General features: G+C 43.5%; 1 protein-coding gene and 1 long non-coding RNA gene across 10 annotated transcripts in view; one reads left to right on the top strand and one right to left on the bottom strand.

Annotated features, from left to right (window-relative positions):
• LOC131487838 (uncharacterized) overlaps positions 1–8,582 on the bottom strand; it is a 66,590-nt gene extending 58,008 nt beyond the window's left edge. For all 9 annotated transcript variants that reach the window (XR_009249990.1, XR_009249995.1, XR_009249993.1 and 6 more), the window contains exon 1: positions 8,532–8,582. This is a non-coding gene — a long non-coding RNA (uncharacterized LOC131487838). The remainder of the gene's footprint in view (positions 1–8,531) is intronic.
• A 10-nt stretch (positions 8,583–8,592) lies between these two features.
• NUP160 (nucleoporin 160) overlaps positions 8,593–20,762 on the top strand; it is a 51,301-nt gene continuing 39,131 nt past the window's right edge. The window contains exons 1-7 of the mRNA XM_058688986.1: positions 8,593–8,750; positions 9,019–9,130; positions 14,130–14,340; positions 14,652–14,874; positions 16,192–16,270; positions 17,119–17,233; positions 17,730–17,888. Of these exons, the coding sequence (XP_058544969.1) occupies positions 8,597–8,750; positions 9,019–9,130; positions 14,130–14,340; positions 14,652–14,874; positions 16,192–16,270; positions 17,119–17,233; positions 17,730–17,888 (1,053 nt within the window). The 5' untranslated portion in view covers positions 8,593–8,596. The remainder of the gene's footprint in view (positions 8,751–9,018; positions 9,131–14,129; positions 14,341–14,651; positions 14,875–16,191; positions 16,271–17,118; positions 17,234–17,729; positions 17,889–20,762) is intronic.

Here is a 20,762-nt window from a genome sequence, read left to right as displayed (position 1 = left end):
TTCAAAAGATATTTGAGTTTCCTAAGGATTCCTTTGCAGGCTTATTCATTCATTTAGTAATTCCTTCAAACATTTTTAGGTAACTTCTAAGTTTCAAGGACTCTGATGGATGTTGAAGATCAGAAAAGGAATGACAAAGCTCACTGTAAACACTATAATTATTGGATTCCTAGGAAACTGTAAGGCGACACCCATCAATTTAACAAACACTTTTGTGGAATGAAGAGAAGAGAAGAGAAGAGAAGAGAAGAGAAGAGAAGAGAAAGGGAGGAAAGGAGAAAAGGAAAGGAAGAAAGAGAAAGAAAAGAAAGGAAGGAAGGAAGGAAGGAAGGAAGGAAGGAAGGAAGGAAGGAAGCAGGGAGGGAGGGAAGGAAGGAAAGAAGGAAACTACATAAAACATGCACACTGATTGCATGACATTTTAAGTTATCAACACAGAAATGAGAATACGGCACATGTGGAAAGCCTGGTGATAGACAAGCATCTGAGAAATTTTCACTGTCTGAACTAAGTGTCCCAAAGGCCACAAGTTGTGCAACTCGAGAGTCAATTTTGACCCAGGAAGGACATGCCTGTCCTCAGTCCTGGGGAACTTCTGGAGGGGACTCAGTTTCGAACTCGGAAATTAGGGAGAGATGAAGGTGAAGATCCAGCCTGTCTCTGGCTTTTGGGCCACAGGTCTGGAGCTTCAGTGCCAGAAGAGAACTTGTGGGCGCCTGAGCGGCTCAGTCGGTCAAGCGTCCGACTTCGACTCAGGCCACGATCTTGCCATCTGTGGGTTAGAGCCCCGCATCGGGCTCTGTGCTGACAGCTCAGAGTCTGGACCCTGCTTCAGATTCTGTGTCTCCCTCTCTCTCTGCTCCTCCCCCACTCACACTCTGTCTCTCTCTTCTCTCAAAAATAAATAAACATTAAAAAGAAGTACAATACCCTCTCCCTTAGAGGCAGGGAGATGGGCAGCAGCAGGTCAGTGAGGCAGGGCTAGAGCTTGAACGCAGGCCTTCCAATGCCCAGCTGACGTTCTTTTCAATATTTCATCACCAATTTTGGAACTTAGAGTAGATCCTCCCCTAAACTCTTTCTCTCCCCTCAACTTTTTTTTGCGGATTCCCAGCTGGCTGAGCATCCTTGGACAAGATGTCATGTGCATGTGTCTCACGTTGGATTCCCCAGGAAACAGACTTGGAGGCAGAGATTTGCGTGCAGATTGCTCTCAGGAACAGTGCCTGGAAGGGACTAAGGGAAGCAGGGTTGGGCAGAAATAGAGGTTGAGGCCTCAGACCCATCCCACTCAGCACCCTGGAGCTGAGATGGTCCTTCAGAGTTGTCCTAGATCAAAGCAAGAGGGGAGGATCTTCCCATGTTGGCCACTCACTGGTTGCAGGGGGCATAATCATAGACAAGGCAGCTCCCTTCAGCTAAAAGCAAAAATCAATGGACACAAATCAAGGAGTTGGCGGGGTTCCCATTCCTTTTTGGAGGCTGTCGGAGGAAATCTGTTTCTGTGCCTTTCCCAGCTTCTAGAGGCTACCCACATGCCTTGCTCCTGGCCTTCTTGCTCCATCTCAGTCCCTTTCCATCCTCAGAGGGAGATGCTCTCTCCTTTTAGGGACTGTGTGATTAGATAGGGCCTACCTGTGTGATCCAGGCTCACATCTCCACCTCTAGTTCCTCAACCTTACTCACACTTACAACGTCCCTTTTGCCATGTAAGGCAAAAGGCACCCTTTTCAGGTGCCAGGGATTACGATGTAGACATTTGTGGGGGCAGGGAGGGCATTATTCTACCTACCACAATCTGGATTAAACATTTTTGCAAGAATACTTTATATATTCATAGCAGCATTATTTATAATAGCCATAAAGGAAAACAACTCAAATGGCCAGTAACTGATGAAAAAAATGTAGTATATCTGCACAACGGAATACTGTTTGACCGTAAAAAGGAATTTAGTACTGATTCACACTCTAACACAGATGAACTTTGAAAACATTATGCCAAGTTAAAGAAGCCAAATGGCCACGTACACAATATTCCATTTGTGTGAGATGTCCAGAATAGGCAGATCTATAGACACAGGAAAGTTGACTTCAGTAGTTTCCACACGCTGAGGAGAGGGGAAATGGGCAGTGATGTTGATGGGTATTGGATTTCTTTGGAGGATGATATAAATGTTTCAAAATTAGATTGTGGGGATGGTTACATAGCTATGTACATACACAAAAATCACTGAACTGCAGACTTTATAGGGGCAAATTTTATGGTATGTTAATACCTTCATCAAGTTGTTTAAAAATCTTCTACAGATGATGCCATATTCTTTCACTTTGCATCACCCAGGAGGCACGTTACACCTGGTTGTCCTTATTAGTGAGTAATGCTAAGATTGAACTCTGGGTTAAGATAGTAACAACTGATGGGAACTATATTTTTAATAAGTGCTTCAGAAAAGTTATCTGTCTTATAGGAATAATTTATCATACGAGGATGTTACAAAAATGAAATGAGAATATGATATATTTAGTAAATCGTAAATATGGTACATAGAAAAATGTCCCCTTTCCCCACAACCCAAGGAAGATGTCCACATACTAATCCTTGGAACCTGTGACTGAGTACCTCACATGGCAAAAGGAACTTTGTAGAATCTAGAGATGAGGAGATTATTCTAGATGATTTGGGAGGCCCAACCTAATCACAGCAGAGAACTTTTCTCTGACGTCAGAGAGAAATGTGACATTACTGGCTTTGAAGATGAAAGGGGCCACCAGTCAAGGAGAGGGTTGGCATCATGAAGCTGGAAAAGATACGGAAAGGGACTCTCCTATACAGTCTCCAGAAAGAATACAGCACTACTGACCCCTTGATCTTAGCCCAACAAAACCCATGTTGGACTTCTAACCTATGCAACCATGTAAGCCACTAAATCTGTGGTCATTTACTGTAGCAGCAATAGAAAACTCATACAATAAAGCACACTGAACTCTAAGAGCATGACATACACGAGTGAAATAGTTCAATACAGTAATATCCAAATTTCCCCAACCTATGGGTAAAAGTACAATTACATTAAAAACATGAAGAGGGGGGCGCCTGGGTGGCGCAGTCGGTTAGGCGTCCGACTTCAGCCAGGTCACGATCTCGCGGTCCGTGAGTTCGAGCCCCGCGTCGGGCTCTGGGCCGATGGCTCGGAGCCTGGAGCCTGTTTCCGATTCTGTGTCTCCCTCTCTCTCTGCCCCTCCCCCGTTCATGCTCTGTCTCTCTCTGTCCCAAAAATAAATTAAAAACGTTGAAAAAAAAAAAAAAAAAAACCATGAAGAGGGGCACCTGGGTGGCTCAGTCAGTTGAGCACCCGCTTTCAGCTCAGGTCATGGTCTCATGGTTCATGAGTTCAAGCCCCGCACTGGGCTCTGTGTGGACAGCTCAGAGCCTGGAGCCTGCTTCCGATTCTGTGTCTCCCTCTCTCTCTGCCCCTCCCCTGCTCACCCTCTGTTCCTCTCTCTCAAAAATAAGCATTAAGATTTATATATATATATAATATATATGCATATATATGTGTGTGTGTGTGTAAATATATATATATGGTGTATATATATATATATATTTACACACACACACACATATATAAAATGAACAAATTCCACTGACTTCTGGTCCCACCTACTCCAGCTGGCATATTTTCAGTCCCTGCTAAAGAGCCCCGCAAGCATTTCTGGGAGTATCCAAGGAGCATGTGTGTTCATGAAATAATCCATCTCCAAGTAATCCAGGTAATTCCACCAAGTTACTATTAAGAATTGCTGTGCTGGCCAGGCTCCAGTCTCCTCGGGGGAACCACCCCTGCTTTCTAGGACACAAGTCCTTCCCAGGTACTCACCCCACTCCTTTGGTCACCAGACTTCTGGAAGGCACCCCCTCCAATATGCTGGAGGCTTTAAACTGGAAAAACTGCTCTGGGGTCATCTGCACAGGAGGAAGACTAGTTCTCCTTTTTGTGTATCCTCCACATGATCAGTCTTGACGCAGTACTTGAGGGCGCTCAATGTTTTATAGATTTTATAATGTACTTAGTCTTTTTGTCTTCCTAGTTCCCCACTCTGCTCTCCATGGACATCAGATATAAGTCCAGTAGGAACCAGGGAGGTAGGCGAATCACAATGTACTCACAATGATCCCTCCACTACAACTAAGTCCCAAATCAAACTACTACAGGTTCCTTTTGCCCTAAGGCAAACTTTTTTCCCCAAGTCCCTTTTCAGTCCCCTAGCAAGTAGGTTTCGGGCAAACCCATCACACAAGTTTGACAGATGTGCCCAGATATGACCAAATCCCACTTGGACTCAAGTTAAGACTCCCACTGTATGAACAAGGCAGTCTACGCCTGGGACAGTGTAAGTGTTTCTCCCTCAAGGAGATTCAAGAATTTAAAGAAGGTAGATAAGCTTAAATTAGGACAAAGACCTTGGAAGTCAGGGCAACAGGGAGCCCCTGAAAGGCTTTTTTGAGTCCCCGAAACTTTTTAAGAAGTGTTAGAGACTGAATGTCTGTGTCCTCACCACCACCTCCCAAATTAGTATGTTCAAACCTAATCCCTACTGTCATGATATTTAAAAGTAGACTTTCCAGAGGTCCAGTGTGTGGGACTTTTCCATACCACCAGGCAAATTAACTCAACTCCTGTGGACACTGACCAGATATCCCACAAACTTAACTCAATTCTGACACTATCTACCTGGAAATAACATCAGATTTCATAAGTTAAGGGCTCAATCCCACAACACTGCTCCCATTTCAGATGCCAATTGCAAGTTCAGGTTGTCGCATGTGCTTCTGACCATTGGCTATAAACTGGAGGTTCCCACAACCCCTTCCTTCAGTTTGATTAACTGCTAGAGTGGCTCACAAAACTCAGAAAACCAGTTTACTTACTAGATTTTGGTTTATTACAAAGGATACTAAAGGATATGAATAAACAGCCAGATAGAGATACATAGGGCAAGGTCCTGAATGCAAGAGCTTCTGTTCCCACGGAATTTCGGGCACAGTACAATGGTTTATTCCGGTTCACCAATCTTGAAGCTCTCCAAACCCACCCTTCGGGGCTTTCACGGAGGCTTCATTATATAGGCGTGGTTGATTAGATCATTGGCCATTGGTGACTGAACTCAATCTCCAACCTCGCAAACCTCCCCAGAGATTGGGGGCTGGGGTGGGGCTGAAAGTTCCAACCTTCAAATCACATGGTTGCTTCCCCTGGCAACCAGCCCCCACCTTTAAGTTACCTAGGGACTTTCCAAAAGTCATTTCGTTAACATAAAAAAAGACACCTTTATCCTCTCATCACTTAGGGAATTCCAAGGGTTTTAGGATCTCTGTGCCCAGTATGATTCCTAGATTTCTAAATCAGGTCACTGGGTACTGATAGGCACATAATCACATAATGGTGTAGAGTGAGATAAAATGAGTTAAGTCCTGGATATGTTGAGGTTGAGAGGTCTGTGGGGGAATCCCAGTGATGTTTGTAGGCAGATGAATGCAAAGACTGAGCACTCAAGGGACTGGGTGCCTGGCTGGCTCAGTCAGTAGAGCATGTGACTCTTGATCTTGGCTTCGTGAGTTCAAGCTCTATGTTGGGCCTAGAGCTTACTTTAAAAATGAAAACTCTAAAAAAAAGTAAAAGAAAAAGAATAGGCAGTTGGATGCATAAGGTTGGAGTTCAAGGGAGAAAGGTTTTTACACTGGAGATCTGCATCTGGGAATTATCAGAATGTAGCAATCTAGTATTTAAAGCCAGAAGACTGCATGAAATCCTCAGGGGAGTTATTTGTAAACAGGCTCAAAAACTGAGCTCTGGGGCACTCCAACATTAAGAGGGTTGGGGAAAAGAGAAGCAAATTAGCAAAGGAGTCTGAAAAGAAACAGTCAGTGAAATGGGAGGAAAACAAGAGAGTGTAGTGTGGTGCCCTGGAGGCCGTGTGAAGAAAGTGAGCAAGAAAGCAACTAATTGTTCAAATGCTGCAGATGGTCAAGTTAAGTTCAGGGTTAAGAATTCAGGGGTGTCTGGCTGTCTGAGTCTGTAGAGCATGCAACTCTCGATCTTGGGGTCGTGAGTTCGAGCCCCACATTAAGTGTAGAGATTACTTTAAAAAAAAAGAAAAAGGAATAAGAGTTCAGAGTTAGATATAATGGATATCATTGGAGATCTTGAAAAAAGCTGCTTCAGTAGAGCAGCAGGAGCAAAAGCCTGATAATAGTGGGTTTAAGAGAGACTGGAAGATGGGACTGCAAGCTGGTGCAGCCGCTCTGGAACCTCAGTATGGAGGTTCCTCAAAAAACTAAAAATAGAACTACCCTACGACCCAGCAATTGCACTACTAGGCATTTATCCAAGGGATACAGGTGTGCTCTTTCAAAGGGACACATGCGCCCCCATGTTTATAGCAGCACTATCAACAATAGCCAAAGCATGGAAAGAGCCCAAATGTCCATCGATGGATGAATGGATAAAGAAGATGTGGTACATATATACAATGGAGTATCACTCGGCAATCAAAAAGAATGAAATCTTGCCATTTGCAACCACGTGGATGGAACTGGAGGGTGTTATGCTAAGTGAAATTAGTCAGAGAAAGACAAAAATCACATGACTTCACTCATATGAGGACTTTAAGAGACAAAACAGATGAACATAAGGGAAGAGAAACAAAAATAACATAAAAACAAGGAGGGGGACAAAACAGAAGAGACTCATAAATATAGAGAGCAAAGTGAGGGTTACGGGAGGGGTTGTGGGAGGGGGGATGGGCTAAATGGGTCCGGGGCACTAAGGAATCTACTCCTGAAATCATTGTTGCACTATATGCTAACTAATTTGGATGTAAGTTTAAAAAAAATAATAATAATAATTAAATTAAATTTTAAAAAAGAGAGAGATTGGAAGAAAAGAAATTAAACAGAAAGCTCTTGAATTCTGCTCTAACAGTGAAGAACAGCTCTGAGGTAGGAGATAGTAGCTAAAGAAAGCAGAGATCAAATGAGGGTTTCTGTGTGTGGTGAGAAGGAAAAATAACAGCATGTTTGTGTGCTTAGGGAAGCAAGTCAGTAAATAGGAGCAGGGGTTGAAGACGTAGGAGAGAGGATATAACTGCTAGAATGGTGTCCTTGAGTAGGTGATCTGGAAAAAATGTAAAAAGGTTGTCCTCCCGTAAGTTCAGGGATGGTTCAATTTATAGTGGTAACAGTACAGGAAGACAGAGTATGTGGGTACAGATGAAGGCAGGTAGGGAGAGGTGGTAGTGAGGGAAATTCTCTTTCGATTGCATCAATCTTGTAAGTGAAAATGCAAGCTGAGAGTGAGGAGGAGGGAGGAGGTGTTACCGGTTAGAGAAGTTGTGAAATACTCATATCTTGGACCATAAGTGGACAAAGAAGTACGATGTGTTTGTTGGGCAGCAATATGGACCCACTCAAGGTTTAGAAGCCTAATGGAGGTAGAGGAAGTCATCTGTATGATTGCGTATTTTATTCCAGCCCTGTTCAGCTGCAGACTTGGATTCAATCAAAGCTGTAGTTTTTACCAGAGCATAATGAAGAGGAAGAGAGCTAGGCAAAGGAGTAATTTAAATGGAACTTAAGCAGAGCAAGAAGGAAACCTCAAGGAAATGAGGGACAGTGAAAAGGTGGAAGAACAATGGACACAGTAGGTGGGATGGAGGGATGGCATCACTAGCGTTGGTGTCCTAGGAGCAAGCTGGAAAGTTAGGCGGGAGTGGTCAGCATAGGATCAATGAAACAGAATGACAGCGAAAGGTTGCAGTCACTGGTAATAGCAAGAATAACAGAATTGCTTAACAAATGTTGACTACTGAGGAAAAAAGAAAAACATTTTCCCCTGAAAATCAGCATTTTCCCCAGTTCTGGGCATCTATTGTGCCCTAGATATGGGCAAAGTCACAATATCTTCCAAACTTCAAGATGAGGAATGGAAGCAAAGGCAAATTCCCTTCACGTACGCAAGTGAGCAGTATTTACGTAATCTCAGCAAGTTGTATCAATGTTTTATCGAACGCAGTATGTATCATTACACAAGATTACACGAATACAGCCTCTTGAAAAGATTCCAATACAAAAGATTCCCTCTCCCCATTCCACATGTCAACCGAAGGCCAAAAGGGAGACCAGGAGACTTACGGACTGCCCACCCCAACGCAGGGAAGGGTGACCGCGAACTCGGAAAACCCGGCAGAGGGCGCTCAGCTGCCCCGCCTCCCCGGACCTCGCCCCTCCCGGGAAGCTCAGCTCCACCGCCGCCCGCGCCCGGATTTTCAAAATGGAAACAAACCCGGCCCCGCCCCGCTCCCGGAGGTCGCCGGGAAAAGGGCACCGCCCCCTGGGGGGGCATCCCAGCCGGCCAGGCGAAAGTTCCCGCAAGCAGAATCGGCTCGCGTTTTTCCTTTCCCTTCTGACTTCCTCCCTGCCCACTTTCGTTCTCCAGCCAACTGACTGGAAGCCTTGCAACGAACGGTCTTACCCTCTCTTCTCCTCTGGCTTCCTCACCTGTCCGCAACTCCGCCCGCCCCACCCCCGGAAGTGACGATGGCCTCCCATCCTTGCTTGCGTCCCGTCGAGCCTTGCGGCGGCGGCGGGAAGATGGCGGCGGCGGGAGCCCTGGAACGGAGCTTCGTGGAGCTCAGCGGTGCTGAGCGCGAGAGGCCGAGACACTTTCGGGAATTCACAGTGTGCGGCATTGGTACGGAAGCAGCTAAGAAGGACGCGATCCGGTCCTTCCCCTCGGGCATCTCCTATGGGTCCCTACATGTCTGACCCCTCGTTCATACTCCTAAGTCCACATGCCTATAGCCCCGGGATCAGAGCTTGCGTAGTGTCCTACTTTGCCCTCCTTTCTTCCCCTTGTCTTTGTATGGATTGTCAGTCGTCACCCTCTGCTTTCTCAGTGCCTTCAGTCCCTGTCATCCCTAAAGAGCTAGGTGTGCGGGCTGACCAATCTTCTTTTGCAGGGACTGCAAATGCCTTGGCTGGAGCCGTGAAATACAGTGAGAGCGCGGGAGGCTTCTGTTATCTGGAAAGTGGCAAGTTGTTCGCCGTCACCAGAAACAGGTTCATTCATTGGTAAGTGCTGTGTTCGCCAACCCCCCTGGCAGGTTGGGCTGTTGGACTTCTGACTTCTCATGGCTGTTCCCAGAATGTCATTCTCCGAGGCGGTAATAGACAGGAAAAGAGGACTGTTTTCACATCTGAGTCAGGGGAAAATTAGGGAGACGCAGAGTACTAGGAGAGTGCTGGAAGGGCAGCACTAAAAGCAGAGGAAATGAAGCTTATGGGATAAAGCCCCAAAGTCCAGTCTTAAACTTGAACTCATTGTGTTTTTATAGTGTTCTACAGCTTCCTTAATTCTTCAAATACATTTGAGCTCTTTCACGTCAGGCATCTGAGCATGTCTAGTATCTAAGTTTGCTAGAGATGGAGTGGTGAACAAAAGCAACACCATTTCCATCACGCAAGATGTTGTAGCTGTTTGAACACGGGTATGGACCTGCTTTTGATGGTGCAGTTTTATGAAGGAAAATACACTAAAGTAAGGGACTGCGACATAGGTGTATAAATACAAATTTTTCATACTTGCCTCATAGGAAAAGTATAGGGGCTGTGAGAGGCTAATGAGAGGACCAAATGTTATTAGTGAGACAGAGAAGGCCTTCAAGGATATCACATTTAACCCGAGATCTGTAGGATGAAAAGTTGGCCGGGCAGGGAGGGGATTGGGGGACAGAGCCGTCCAGCACACAGCATCACCATATGCAAAATCCATGAGGTAGAAGGAACTGGGCAGGTTTGAGGAACTAACTGGATGGAGATCTGTGTGGCTTAAGTACAGTGGGCGAAATGGAAAGTGGTGTGAAGATGCTGAGACGGGGGAAGTAAGCAGGACTCAGATCATGGAGGACCCTCAGATCCTTTCTAAGCGTTTTGGATTTTTTCCCCCCGAGCACATTGAGTAATCACTGAAGGATTTTAAAGAGTTACTCTTTACTAACATAACCAAAATTGCATTAAGAAAAAAAACAGTTTAGGGGTTCCTGGGTGGCTCGGTTGGTTAAGCGTCTGACTCTTGATTTCAGCTCAGGTCTTGACCCCTTTTCTTTTCTTTTTAAAAAGAAAAAAAATCATTTTACTCTATGGCAGGTGGATTTCAGTTAGATAGGTATAATACAAAAAAAACTGCTTGCTTTAATGATGGCCCACGTGAGAGATGCTGGTGGCTCACTTACGGGAGTAGCTAGGAAAGGAGAAATAGATGGATTTAAGATGCATTTAGAAGGCAGTTTCACTAGGACTTGGTGACAGAGTGAATATGGGGTAGAAGATGGGAAGGGAAATGGAGGGAACAAAGTCAGTTCCCTGGTTTCTGGTGTGACTAACAAGATATTGGGTGGGCAAGTTGCCTTTTACTAATACAAAGAAGATGGAGAGATGTGAATAATTCTTTCCGCTACATTTGAAGTTACCTGTGTAGGAGCCCTTCAGAAATGTCATGTAGGCCTTGAAATGTATAGGTCTGAGGCTCAGAAGAGAGACCTATGTTTGACGTACAAATCTCATTTAAGAAATACTTTTTAGTACCTAATATTTTCCAGTCAGTGTTCAGGGACTGAGAATATAGCAGGGAACAAAACAAAGTCCCTGCTCTTGTGGAGGGAAAGAGGCAATAAACAACAATAACCCCCCAAAACAAATAAATACAGTTTGTCCAGTGATGAGTGGAATAGAGAACAGGGAGGCAAGGTGAGAGGAAAGGGAAATGCCTGCAGGACATGCCTGCAGTTACCTTTCATAGAAGGTAGTCAGGGAAGACCCAGTGAGAAGTTGGCATTTGAGCGGAAGAAGTAGGTATCTGGGGGATGAGATTTTTCAGGTAGAGCCTTCCAAGAAAAAGGAACCAAAAATGCAAGGAACCTCAGACAGGAGCTTGTTCATTGTGCTCAAAGAATGGCAAGGGGCCAGGAGTCTGCAGCTGAGTGATCAAAGGGTAGAATAGGAAAGTAGCCACGGGTCAAATCAGGGCTTTGTTGGTAACTTTAAGGCTTCGACTTTTGCTCTGAGTTAGATGAGAAGAAGCCATTGAAGGGTTTTAAGTGGAGGAATGACCTGATCTAGGTTGTGTTTTTAGAGGATCGCTGTGGCTGCTGTATTGAGGACAGGGTATAGTGGGGAAAGGTTGGGAGCAGGGAGACTGATTAGGAGGTTGGTGCCACGGTCCAGACGAGATGCTGGCAGCTTAGGACAGGGTGGTGTTGGCAGAGGCAGTGAGAAATATTCTGTTTGTGGATATGTCTTGAAGGTGAGTTTGTTAGAATTACTATTGGTTCAGATATAGGGTATACAGAAAGAGAAGCATCAAGGGTGACCTCCAGAGTTTTGTCTTGAGCAACTGGAAGTTACAGAGATGCCATTAATTGAGTTGGAGAAGAGTGAAGGTGAAGTAGGTGTTTTGGTCTCTTTGTTTTTCAGGTTTGCTAGTCTAGGTGTTCTGTAACAGGTTTCATTTGAAACCCCTGTTAGATATCCAGGTGGAAGGGTTGGGGCAGTAGCCAGTTCAGTGGAGAGTTTGGACTAAAGATATAGATTTGGGAATTGCTGGCATTAGATGGCATTTAAAGCTATTACACTGGGGGTGCCTGGGTGGCGCAGTCGGTTAAGCGTCCGACTTCAGCCAGGTCACGATCTCGCGGTCCGTGAGTTCGAGCCCCGCGTCAGGCTCTGGGCTGATGGCTCGGAGCCTGGGGCCTGTTTCCGATTCTGTGTCTCCCTCTCTCTCTCTGCCCCTCCCCCGTTCATGCTCTGTCTCTCTCTGTCCCAAAAATAAATAAAAAAACTTTAAAAAAAAAAAGTAATAAAATAAAGCTATTACACTGAATGAGATCACTTAGAGATTGCCAGAAGTATTGGCATTTGGGGCCAGAAAAACCTTTGTTGTGGGGAGCTGCCCTGCACATTTTAGGGTATTGAGTAGCATCCCTGGTCTCTACCCACTACAGGCCAAGAGCACCCCCTCCCCAGTGTGACAAGCAAAAAGTTCTCCAGGTACTATTAAATGTTATTAAGGAGTGGGGTAGATCGTTCCCCTGTTGAGAACTTGTGTAGTGGAGGAAAGTTAAGGTCTGAGGACTAAACCCTGGAGCACTCCAATATTTAGTAAGATAAGGAGACTAGGAAGGAATAGGAGGGAAATAAGAGTTGAACAAAAAGAGAGTGTTATCTCAGAAGCTAAGGGAAATATTTCAAGGAGAAGAATAGTGAAAAACTGTTAAGTACTGCATATAAGTCAGAGAAATGAAAATAGACCTCTGCGTGGTGGAGGTTTGTCAGAAACTGCTCCCACTGTGGTACAAACATCCGAAGTGGCTGAGCTCTGGAGAGAAGATGACAGGAATTGTGAGTACAGAATAGCTCTCTTAAGGAGCACCGCTGTGGGAGAAGCAGAGAACTCCAATTCTCGAAGGAGGGCAAAGCAAGTGTATGGAGGAAGTATAATAGTGTATGTATACACAGTCAAGAGCAGTCACTAGAGGGGAACTGCGGAAAGTGAGATATTAGGAAAAAATATAGATATGGGAAAGGAAGTGTGGGAGAGTAACAGTGAGCCAGGAGCTAGTCTTCAAGGAATGAAAGAGACCTGCAGATAACTGCGGTGGGCAGGGGTCGTAGGTGGTATCTGGCTGCACATGCCTCAGAGCTGAGTAGTTCGGGCAGGGAGGGAGGAACAGTGGCGCTGGAGTGGCAGTGGGGAGCAAGCAGGACAGCTGTGCCCCACTTTGAGGCCCCAGCACAGAGAGTGTGGTAGAGAGAGCTTACCACCGTTAGAGAGGACTCTGGGGGGTGTCCTCAGGGCAAGATCCAGGACCCAACTTTAACCATAAAGCAGGAAGGTGAAGCAGGTTTTCAGAGACGAGGTTGAGAGTCCAAAAAATTGTGCTGATGACGTGCCGTGAGTTACCAGAAGCAAAGCAGCCCCAGGAAATTAGAGTTCACATGGCGCGTACAGCTTCGGGGGTGGAAAAGATGCGCTTTGAGAGAATGGGTACAGTAAGCAGATAAGACACCCGAAAATCAAGGTTGGAGGAAACAAAATGCAAGCGTCAGGTCCAGGAGAAGGAGAGGGAATGCCTGGAGACACAGGGAAAAAGCAGGAGAGGGTAGTATCATCGAAGTCAAGAAAGAAACTCTCAGAAGGACAGCATTGTCAAGTATGGGGAATGCTACTAAGAGGTCAAGTAAGAACAGGACTGAGGAATCCACTGGAATTGGTGTGGTGACCTTGGTAAGAAGAGGGCAGGTTGAAGAGTATGAGGGAGATGAGGAGATAGAGAAGACATGGCCATGGAGGGGAAAGGAGAGATGGTGATAGCCAGATAGTGGCAGGAATGGGGTGATGGAAAGGGAGAGGCCAGGGAAGAGCGCATTTGAATGTTGAGGGAAGGCTTTGGCAGAAGGAGAGATGGACACAGAAGGGGTATACTTGAGAACATCAGAGGTTGCCCTCGAATTGCTGAAAGGAGACTCGCTCTTCAGGGGAGGATGCAAGCAGACTGGTAAATGAGCTGATGAGAAGGTAGGGCCCTCCCAGCACGGTGTTTTCTATGATCCAGTGCTACCATATGGCAGAGCTGCGCCTGAAGAGGTCTTCCCTGCATCCAAGAGGAAGTCACTGAAAGGGAAAGAGTCACATTTGTTAGGGTCACCGTAGTATGATGCTGTAGTACTGATAGTAGAGGCATTCCACTGTAAGTAATGGGGGTGCATGGTGTGAATTTTCTTTATAGTGGGGTTCAGTTACTTTGAGTATCATCATCCTAAATAAATAAGCCATCAAGTTTGGAAATGCCTCCATTTTAACAGAGAATCATATAGTAAGATTGGAATTTTATATGGTGCTGTGGTTGGCAAATGAATGTATCGTGATGGTTTAGATTCTAAAAGTTGATCTGAATTTGTTTACCCAAAACTTTGAAATTGGGAAAGTTCATCTGGAAGCCACTTCCATATATTTCAAAACAACAGTCAGTTAGGAAAGCATAAACTGTTTAAACAAATGTCTCTTTTTTAATAGGAAGACCTCTGGAGATACATTGGAGCTGGTGGAAGAGTCACTGGACGTAAATCTGTTGAATAATGCAGTTCGCCTCAAATTCCAAAATTGCAGCCTCTTACCTGGAGGGGTTCACGTCTCTGAGACTCAGAATCATGTGATAATCTTGATCTTGACCAATCAGACAGTGCACAGATTACTTTTACCACACCCTTCCCGGATGTACAGGAGCGTAAGTTGGTTAAGAGTAATATCCTTTATTTCCCAAGTTACTCTGGTTGTCACACATCTAATGCTGGAGCAATATCCTTTAGAAATTGAAGGAAAATTGGATTTCTTGGTAGCTCTTACCAAGCATACTTTTGATAGTTACAATTTAAAATGATCAGACACATTTTTAAGTTGAAATAATCTTGATGAAAAAGAACAGCTTTGTTTCCAGGCTCAATTGTTTCTTTTAAAGCTTTTGTAGCCGTTGAAAGGAACTGAGCAAAATTCAGCTTATTTTGATTTAACAGATTTTTCTTTTTAATTACTCCACAGGAGTTGGTAATTGAAAGTCAGATGCAGTCAATATTTACTGACGTTGGAAAAGTTGATTTCAGGGATCCTTGCAACTCTCAATTAATTCCAGCAGTACCTGGACTCTCCCCTAATTCTACCTCCTCGGCAGCTTGGCTTGGCAGTGATGGGGAGGCTCTGTTTGCTCTTCCGTCTGCTTCTGGGGGAATCTTTGTTCTTAAACTACCGTCTTATGACATACCTGGTAAGAGTGGGAGCTGAACTTGGATTTAACTTTAAGCAAGGAATGTTGGCAGTAAAACAGACCTTAGAAGACCATACCCATCATACAAGGCAGGAATTGTTTCCCTGCTCCCCCCTGAAATTGATCATTCAGTGTTGCTTGCCAAAGGAGTCTCTAGTGCTTTCACTGTTTTGTTTTGTTTTGTTTTGTTTTGTTTTCTGAGAAGGTAAGATTTTATACAGCGGATGAGGAATTGTAAAGCTTTTTGGAATGTGGGAAGACATAACTGTAAGACAGCCTAGTCTAAGGCCTGTAGTAGAGATGAGTTGACTAGTTATCTACCTTCAGGTTGAGGTACTATAACTAAAATAAGTTAATTGACACAAGGAAGTTCGGCTGCTGATAACCTGCTCCAAGTCACCACTGTCTCCTGCCTGGATTATTGCATTATCTTCCTAAATATCCCTCAGATCTGTTCTTACCCCTCTACAGAAACTTCTGAGATACACTTAAATCTAAGTAGAGTCGTGTCACCCCATTGCTCAAAACCCTCAAGTGAGGGTTTGTTCTTCATATCATTCTGAATAAACCCAGAGTCCTTACGTTGGCTTTCAGGGACCTCTTTTTTCCCCTTCGCCTTCTCTACACCAGCCTCATGCTTCTCGCAGTTGCAATTCCTTGAACATACCGGGCACACTCTTACATCAGGGTTTTTGCCTGAGATAGTCTTTCTCCAGCTGCCAGCCTGGCTCATTCCCTTAACTCCTCAAGGTCTTCACTCAGTGTTCCCTCAGTGTGTGAGGCCTTCCCTGACCACCCTTTTCCAAATTGCACATACACACGCAGTATTCACTGTATGCTTTCTGTTTTCACTTATTACCATTCTGCTTAGTTTGTGAGCTGTCTCGGCTTCTGCCCTTCTCCCAATGGAATGTAAGTTTTATGAGGACAGGTGTTTTTTTTTTTAATGTTTTGTTTACTGCCACATCTTCAGCACCTAGAACTGTGCCTGACACATGAAAGGAACCCAATGATTCTTTTGGGAAGAATGACTGTTCTGAGCAGCAATCAGGTTACTATTTGTAACTGTTTGGCAAAAATTTTCCCTAGCAATATGTTAGTGCTATTTTTATCAATGCAATAATGATTCAAGATATTTTAAGTGTGATGTATGTGGAAAGGTACATCCTAAAACCCTCTTATTCAGTATGGAAATGGAGAAGCCTGTCACCTGTTGTAAGGACCTTGTTCATGATTGGATGGATCCTTGTTTTTGAGTTTCTCTGAGTCTGATCAAGAGGTGCCTTGGATGTCACCGGTCTGTTTTCAATCTCGTAGGGATGGTGTCAGTTGTGGAACTAAAACAGAGTTCAGTAATGCAGAGACTGCTTATAGGCTGGATGCCAACAGCTATCAGGTAAGTGGTGTCTGGTGGGCAAACCAAAGGGCCCAAGAATTTCATTTTTGCACTGGTCAGGAACTATTAGTGATTCTAGTCTTACTCTAAGGCAGATAAGCATTATACTGGAAAGGAGAAGAGTCTGCAAAATGTCACAGTCCATCTGAGGAGAGCCACACCTCAGACATCTTGATAGCAGAAACTGATTTTTTCTGTATTTTCTCATGATATTCAACTCAGTGCTCTGCCCTGACTCACTAATTTTGTGTAAAATTAGAAGTAGAAAGTTTCTGATGATTAAAACTCTATTCCTTTCTCATGTAGAGCCCTTTAAAGTATATCATAGTGATTGGTTATAGACCAAGTAGAAAATATAGTTATCTGATACCAGCATGTAAACTCTTGGTTCCTTGTGTTGACTAAGAGTGTACATTTATAGGGGCACCTGGCTGGCTTAATCGGTAGATCATGGCAATTCTTGATCTTGGGGTTGCGAGTTCATGCCCCATGTTGGATGTAGGAAATACTTAAAATCTTAAACAAAATGGTATATTTATAACTTTATTTTATCTGTTTAATTACAAGTTCTAATAATCTTGGGGTGCCTGGGTGGCTCAGTCGGTTAAGCATCCGACTTCGGCTCAGGTCATGATCTCGCGGTTTGTGTGTTTGAGCTCTGCGTCGGGCTCTGTGCTGACAGCTCAAAGCCTGCAGCCTGCTTTGGATTCTGTGTCTCTCCATCTCTCGGCCCCTCCTCTGCTCATGCTCATAATAAATAAATGTTAAAAAAAAAGTTTTTAAAAACAAGTTTTAATAACCTGATAGTTAGAACACTACGAGCCTAAAATTGGGCTTTATGTTTTTAGAGGTGACCAGGGGCCTTCAGATCGTCCCCTCGCTCTTGCTGTTCATTGTGTCGAGCACGATGCCTTCATCTTTGCTCTGTGCCAGGATCATAAACTACGAATGTGGTCTTATAAGGTAAATGCTACATTTATAGTTACTGTAAGTTAAAATAGCCTTGCAAATTGTAAGAGAATTGAAGTCAATCTTGCTGTTTCTGTCAAAGATTATTAAGATCACTGAAGTTTGGAAATTGCAGGCCATTTCTACATTCAGACAGTTTCATTTAGCTTTTTCATACATTTCTCCCCTTTTTATATATTTTTAAATTATGAATCCTACAGAATTAAGATAGTACAGAGAATAATCTTCACTTAAGAGGAATGAATGTGTTTTGTAAATGCAAGTTGATAAAACAGTTTTCAGGATTCATAAGCAAAACAGTTAGATGATCTTATTTATCAGACTTAAGAGACATTTTCATCTCAGACTTTAAAAAAAAATCTTTAGTGTCCCTCAGCAGATAAAAGAGGAGTGCTAGGTGTGATGAGTGCACATCCTTTCAAAGGGGAAGAAGTTTGTTTTTCCTGACTTGGATATTCTTTGATACTACTTGTTGACTTATCTTGAGCAGGACCAAATGTGCCTGATGGTGGCCGACATGCTGGAGTATGTTCCTGTGAGTAAAGACTTTCAGCTCAGTATTGGAACTGGACATAAGTTACGGCTTGCTTATTCCCCTTCCATGGGACTCTACCTAGGGCTATTCATGCATTCACCAAAACGCGGACAGGTATGAAACAAATAAGACCTGTATCAAGCTACGCTGTATGTACTGATGTGGGCAAGTAGCGGGAGATACATTTGAGTCTATTTAAGCTCTTCCCACCAACCTAGGTGTTTCATGTGTTGTTTCTGTGGAGATGATGGGTTTTGTGCTAATGTGTGAATCAAAAAAATTGTGAAGAAGTCGTGGTGAAAGGGAGTAGAGAGTTCAAAGGAACGTGAAAGGAAGTTAACCAAAGCTAAATAAGAAAGAGCCAGTTTGGACATCTGGGTGGAAAAATGGAGTTATGAAAGGGATGCAGGTGTTACTAAGTGGTTGGAGGGAAGTTAATTTTTAGAAATAATTTTGCTCGTCTTCCAAACACTAGCTGTTGTATGTAGATGAGGTATTTAGGATGTCATATAATGGTAATCCTGTAATAAACAACCATTCGTTGGATATTCTGTGTTTGCCATGATGCTGGGCCCCTTATGTACATTAATAGCAAATACTTGGACAGTGCTTACTCTGGGCTCACACGCTTTATGCATGTTATCCATTTAATCCGGATAACATTTCACTGAAGTAGGGTCTGTCCTCACTGTGCTGGAGGTGCCCATCCGGGTGCCTCTTCACCCTTGTTGGGCTCTGATGCCCAACTACAGGTTGCCCCTCCATATGATGCCTTGTTCATGCCTTTTGAGCTGATACTCTGCCACTCCTATTCAGTGGTCACCCTCCTTCCCTGCTTGGGCTTTAATCACCAATACAGACTGCTACTCTATGTGAACACCCTCCTTGTTCTGCTTGAGTTTCCACCCTATACCAGGCCTTCCATATGTGTAGAAGGCTTCACACTCTGCTCATGCATCTACACTCTAAGCCAAATGTGGATACTCTTTTTACCTCCTTGGGCTCTTGATTCATCCATCCTATGACCCTGACCTCGGTGTCAGTTTCCTCCAGTAGTCCACAGAACTCAGGGAAACAGTAATTTACATTTGCCAGTTTACTATATGACAAAGGATACAGATGAACAACTAGATGAAGAGGTATATTGGGTGAGGTCCAGAAGGATCCTGAGTTCAGAGGCCTCTTCCCTGTGGTGTAGGAGTTTGCCACCCTCCTGGCACATGGATGTATTCACCAATCTGGAAGCTCTCCTTATACCATACTTTAGGGATTTTTATGGAGGCATCATGATGTAGGTATAATCCATTATTACTAGATTTCCAGCCTCTCTCCCCACCCCAGAGAATGGGGGTTGGGGCTGAAAGTTCAAGCTTCTAATCATGGCTTGGTCTATCTGGTGACCAGCCCTAATCCTTGAAGCTATCTAGGAGTCATCTCATTGGAACAAAAGGTGTTTCTGGGGCGTCTGGCTGGCTCAGTAAGTAGAGCATGAGTAAGTAGAGACTCTTGATCTCAGGGTGAGTTCGATCCCCATGCTGGTTGTGGAGCCTACTTGAAAAAATAAAAGGCATTTAGCACCCAGGAAATTCCAAGGGATTCTAGAGCTCTGTATCAGATGCTCCTATCATCTTCATCATTCAGGAAATTACAAGGGTTTTAGCTTAGTGCCAGCACCCAGTGGCAGAGACCAAAATATATTTATTATTATTATTTGATAGATTCTGATAGAGATTATGTTGGTTCTGTAGATGATGCTGGAAAATATTGCCATCTTTGCAATATTAAGTCTTTTGGTCCATAAACATGGAATGTTTTCCCATATATTTACATCTTTAATTTCTTTTTACAATGTTTTATAGTTTTCAGAGTAGAAGTTTTGCAATTCTTTTGACCAGTTTATTCCTGGGTATTTATTCGTTTTAATGCTAGTGGAAATGAAATTATTGAAATGAAATTATTTTCTTAATTTTATTTTAAGATTACTCAGTGAACGTTTATAGAAATACAGTTGATTTTTATATCATTGGTCTTGTATCATGCAACCCTGCTGAATTATTTTATTAGTCCTAATAGGGTTATAGTGGAGTCCTTAGAACTTCCTGTATACAAGATAACCTCATCTGCAAATAAAGATAGTTTTATTACTTCCTTTCCAATTCAATCAACTGAATGCCTTTTTTTTTTTTTTTTTTTAATTGCCCTGGATAGATCTTCCAGTACAATATTGAATAGAAGTGGGAAGAGCTGGCATCTTTGTCTTGTTCCTGGTCTAAGGGAGAAAGCTTTCAGTGTTTCACCACTGAGTATGACATTAGCTGTGAATTTTTCATAAATGCCTTTTATCATGTTGAGGAAGTTCCTTTCTATTCCTAGTACTGAGTGTTTTCTCATGCAAGGGTGTTCAGTTTGGTGCCATTGCCTTGATTCATTATAAGGCACCAATAATTTTACCCTCTTATTTAGGCTTGTGCATCATCAATGCAAAAATATCAACACAGATATTGCAGATAATGTATTCTTATGAAAAGAGTTTTGGCCTCACTGATCCCCTGTAATAGTCTATGGTCTACATTTTGAGAAGCACTCCTCTAAAAGACTCAAAATTGAGTGTAGGAGTGGTGTGAAATTGAGCAGAGCTGTTATCTCCTTTCTTTTGAGCATTATGGTTCTATTAATGAAGCCTAAAATCAGATAAACCTTTTTGGCAGTTAGACCTACTCATGTTATGGTGAACTTGTAGACTTTTTTTTCCCCCTACACAAATCCTGCTCTTCAGCCTGTATTTTCCTCTAATAGGCACAGTTGAAATTTATTTTTCCTTTGTCTCTAATATTTATATCCATTCCTATTCATTTATTTCTGGTGTTTCCTTTGGTTCTTTGGATTCTAATTCTTTAGTAAGTGTATTACTTCGGTTATTTCCAGGATCTTGTTCTCATTGATCATACAAGCTGCCGTCTGTATTCCATCTAAGACCTTAATACAACT

The sequence above is a fragment of the Neofelis nebulosa genome, chromosome 10, assembly GCF_028018385.1.
Source record: "Neofelis nebulosa isolate mNeoNeb1 chromosome 10, mNeoNeb1.pri, whole genome shotgun sequence".
NCBI lineage: Eukaryota > Metazoa > Chordata > Mammalia > Carnivora > Felidae > Neofelis > Neofelis nebulosa.
This window is presented reverse-complemented; position numbering and strand designations above follow the sequence as displayed.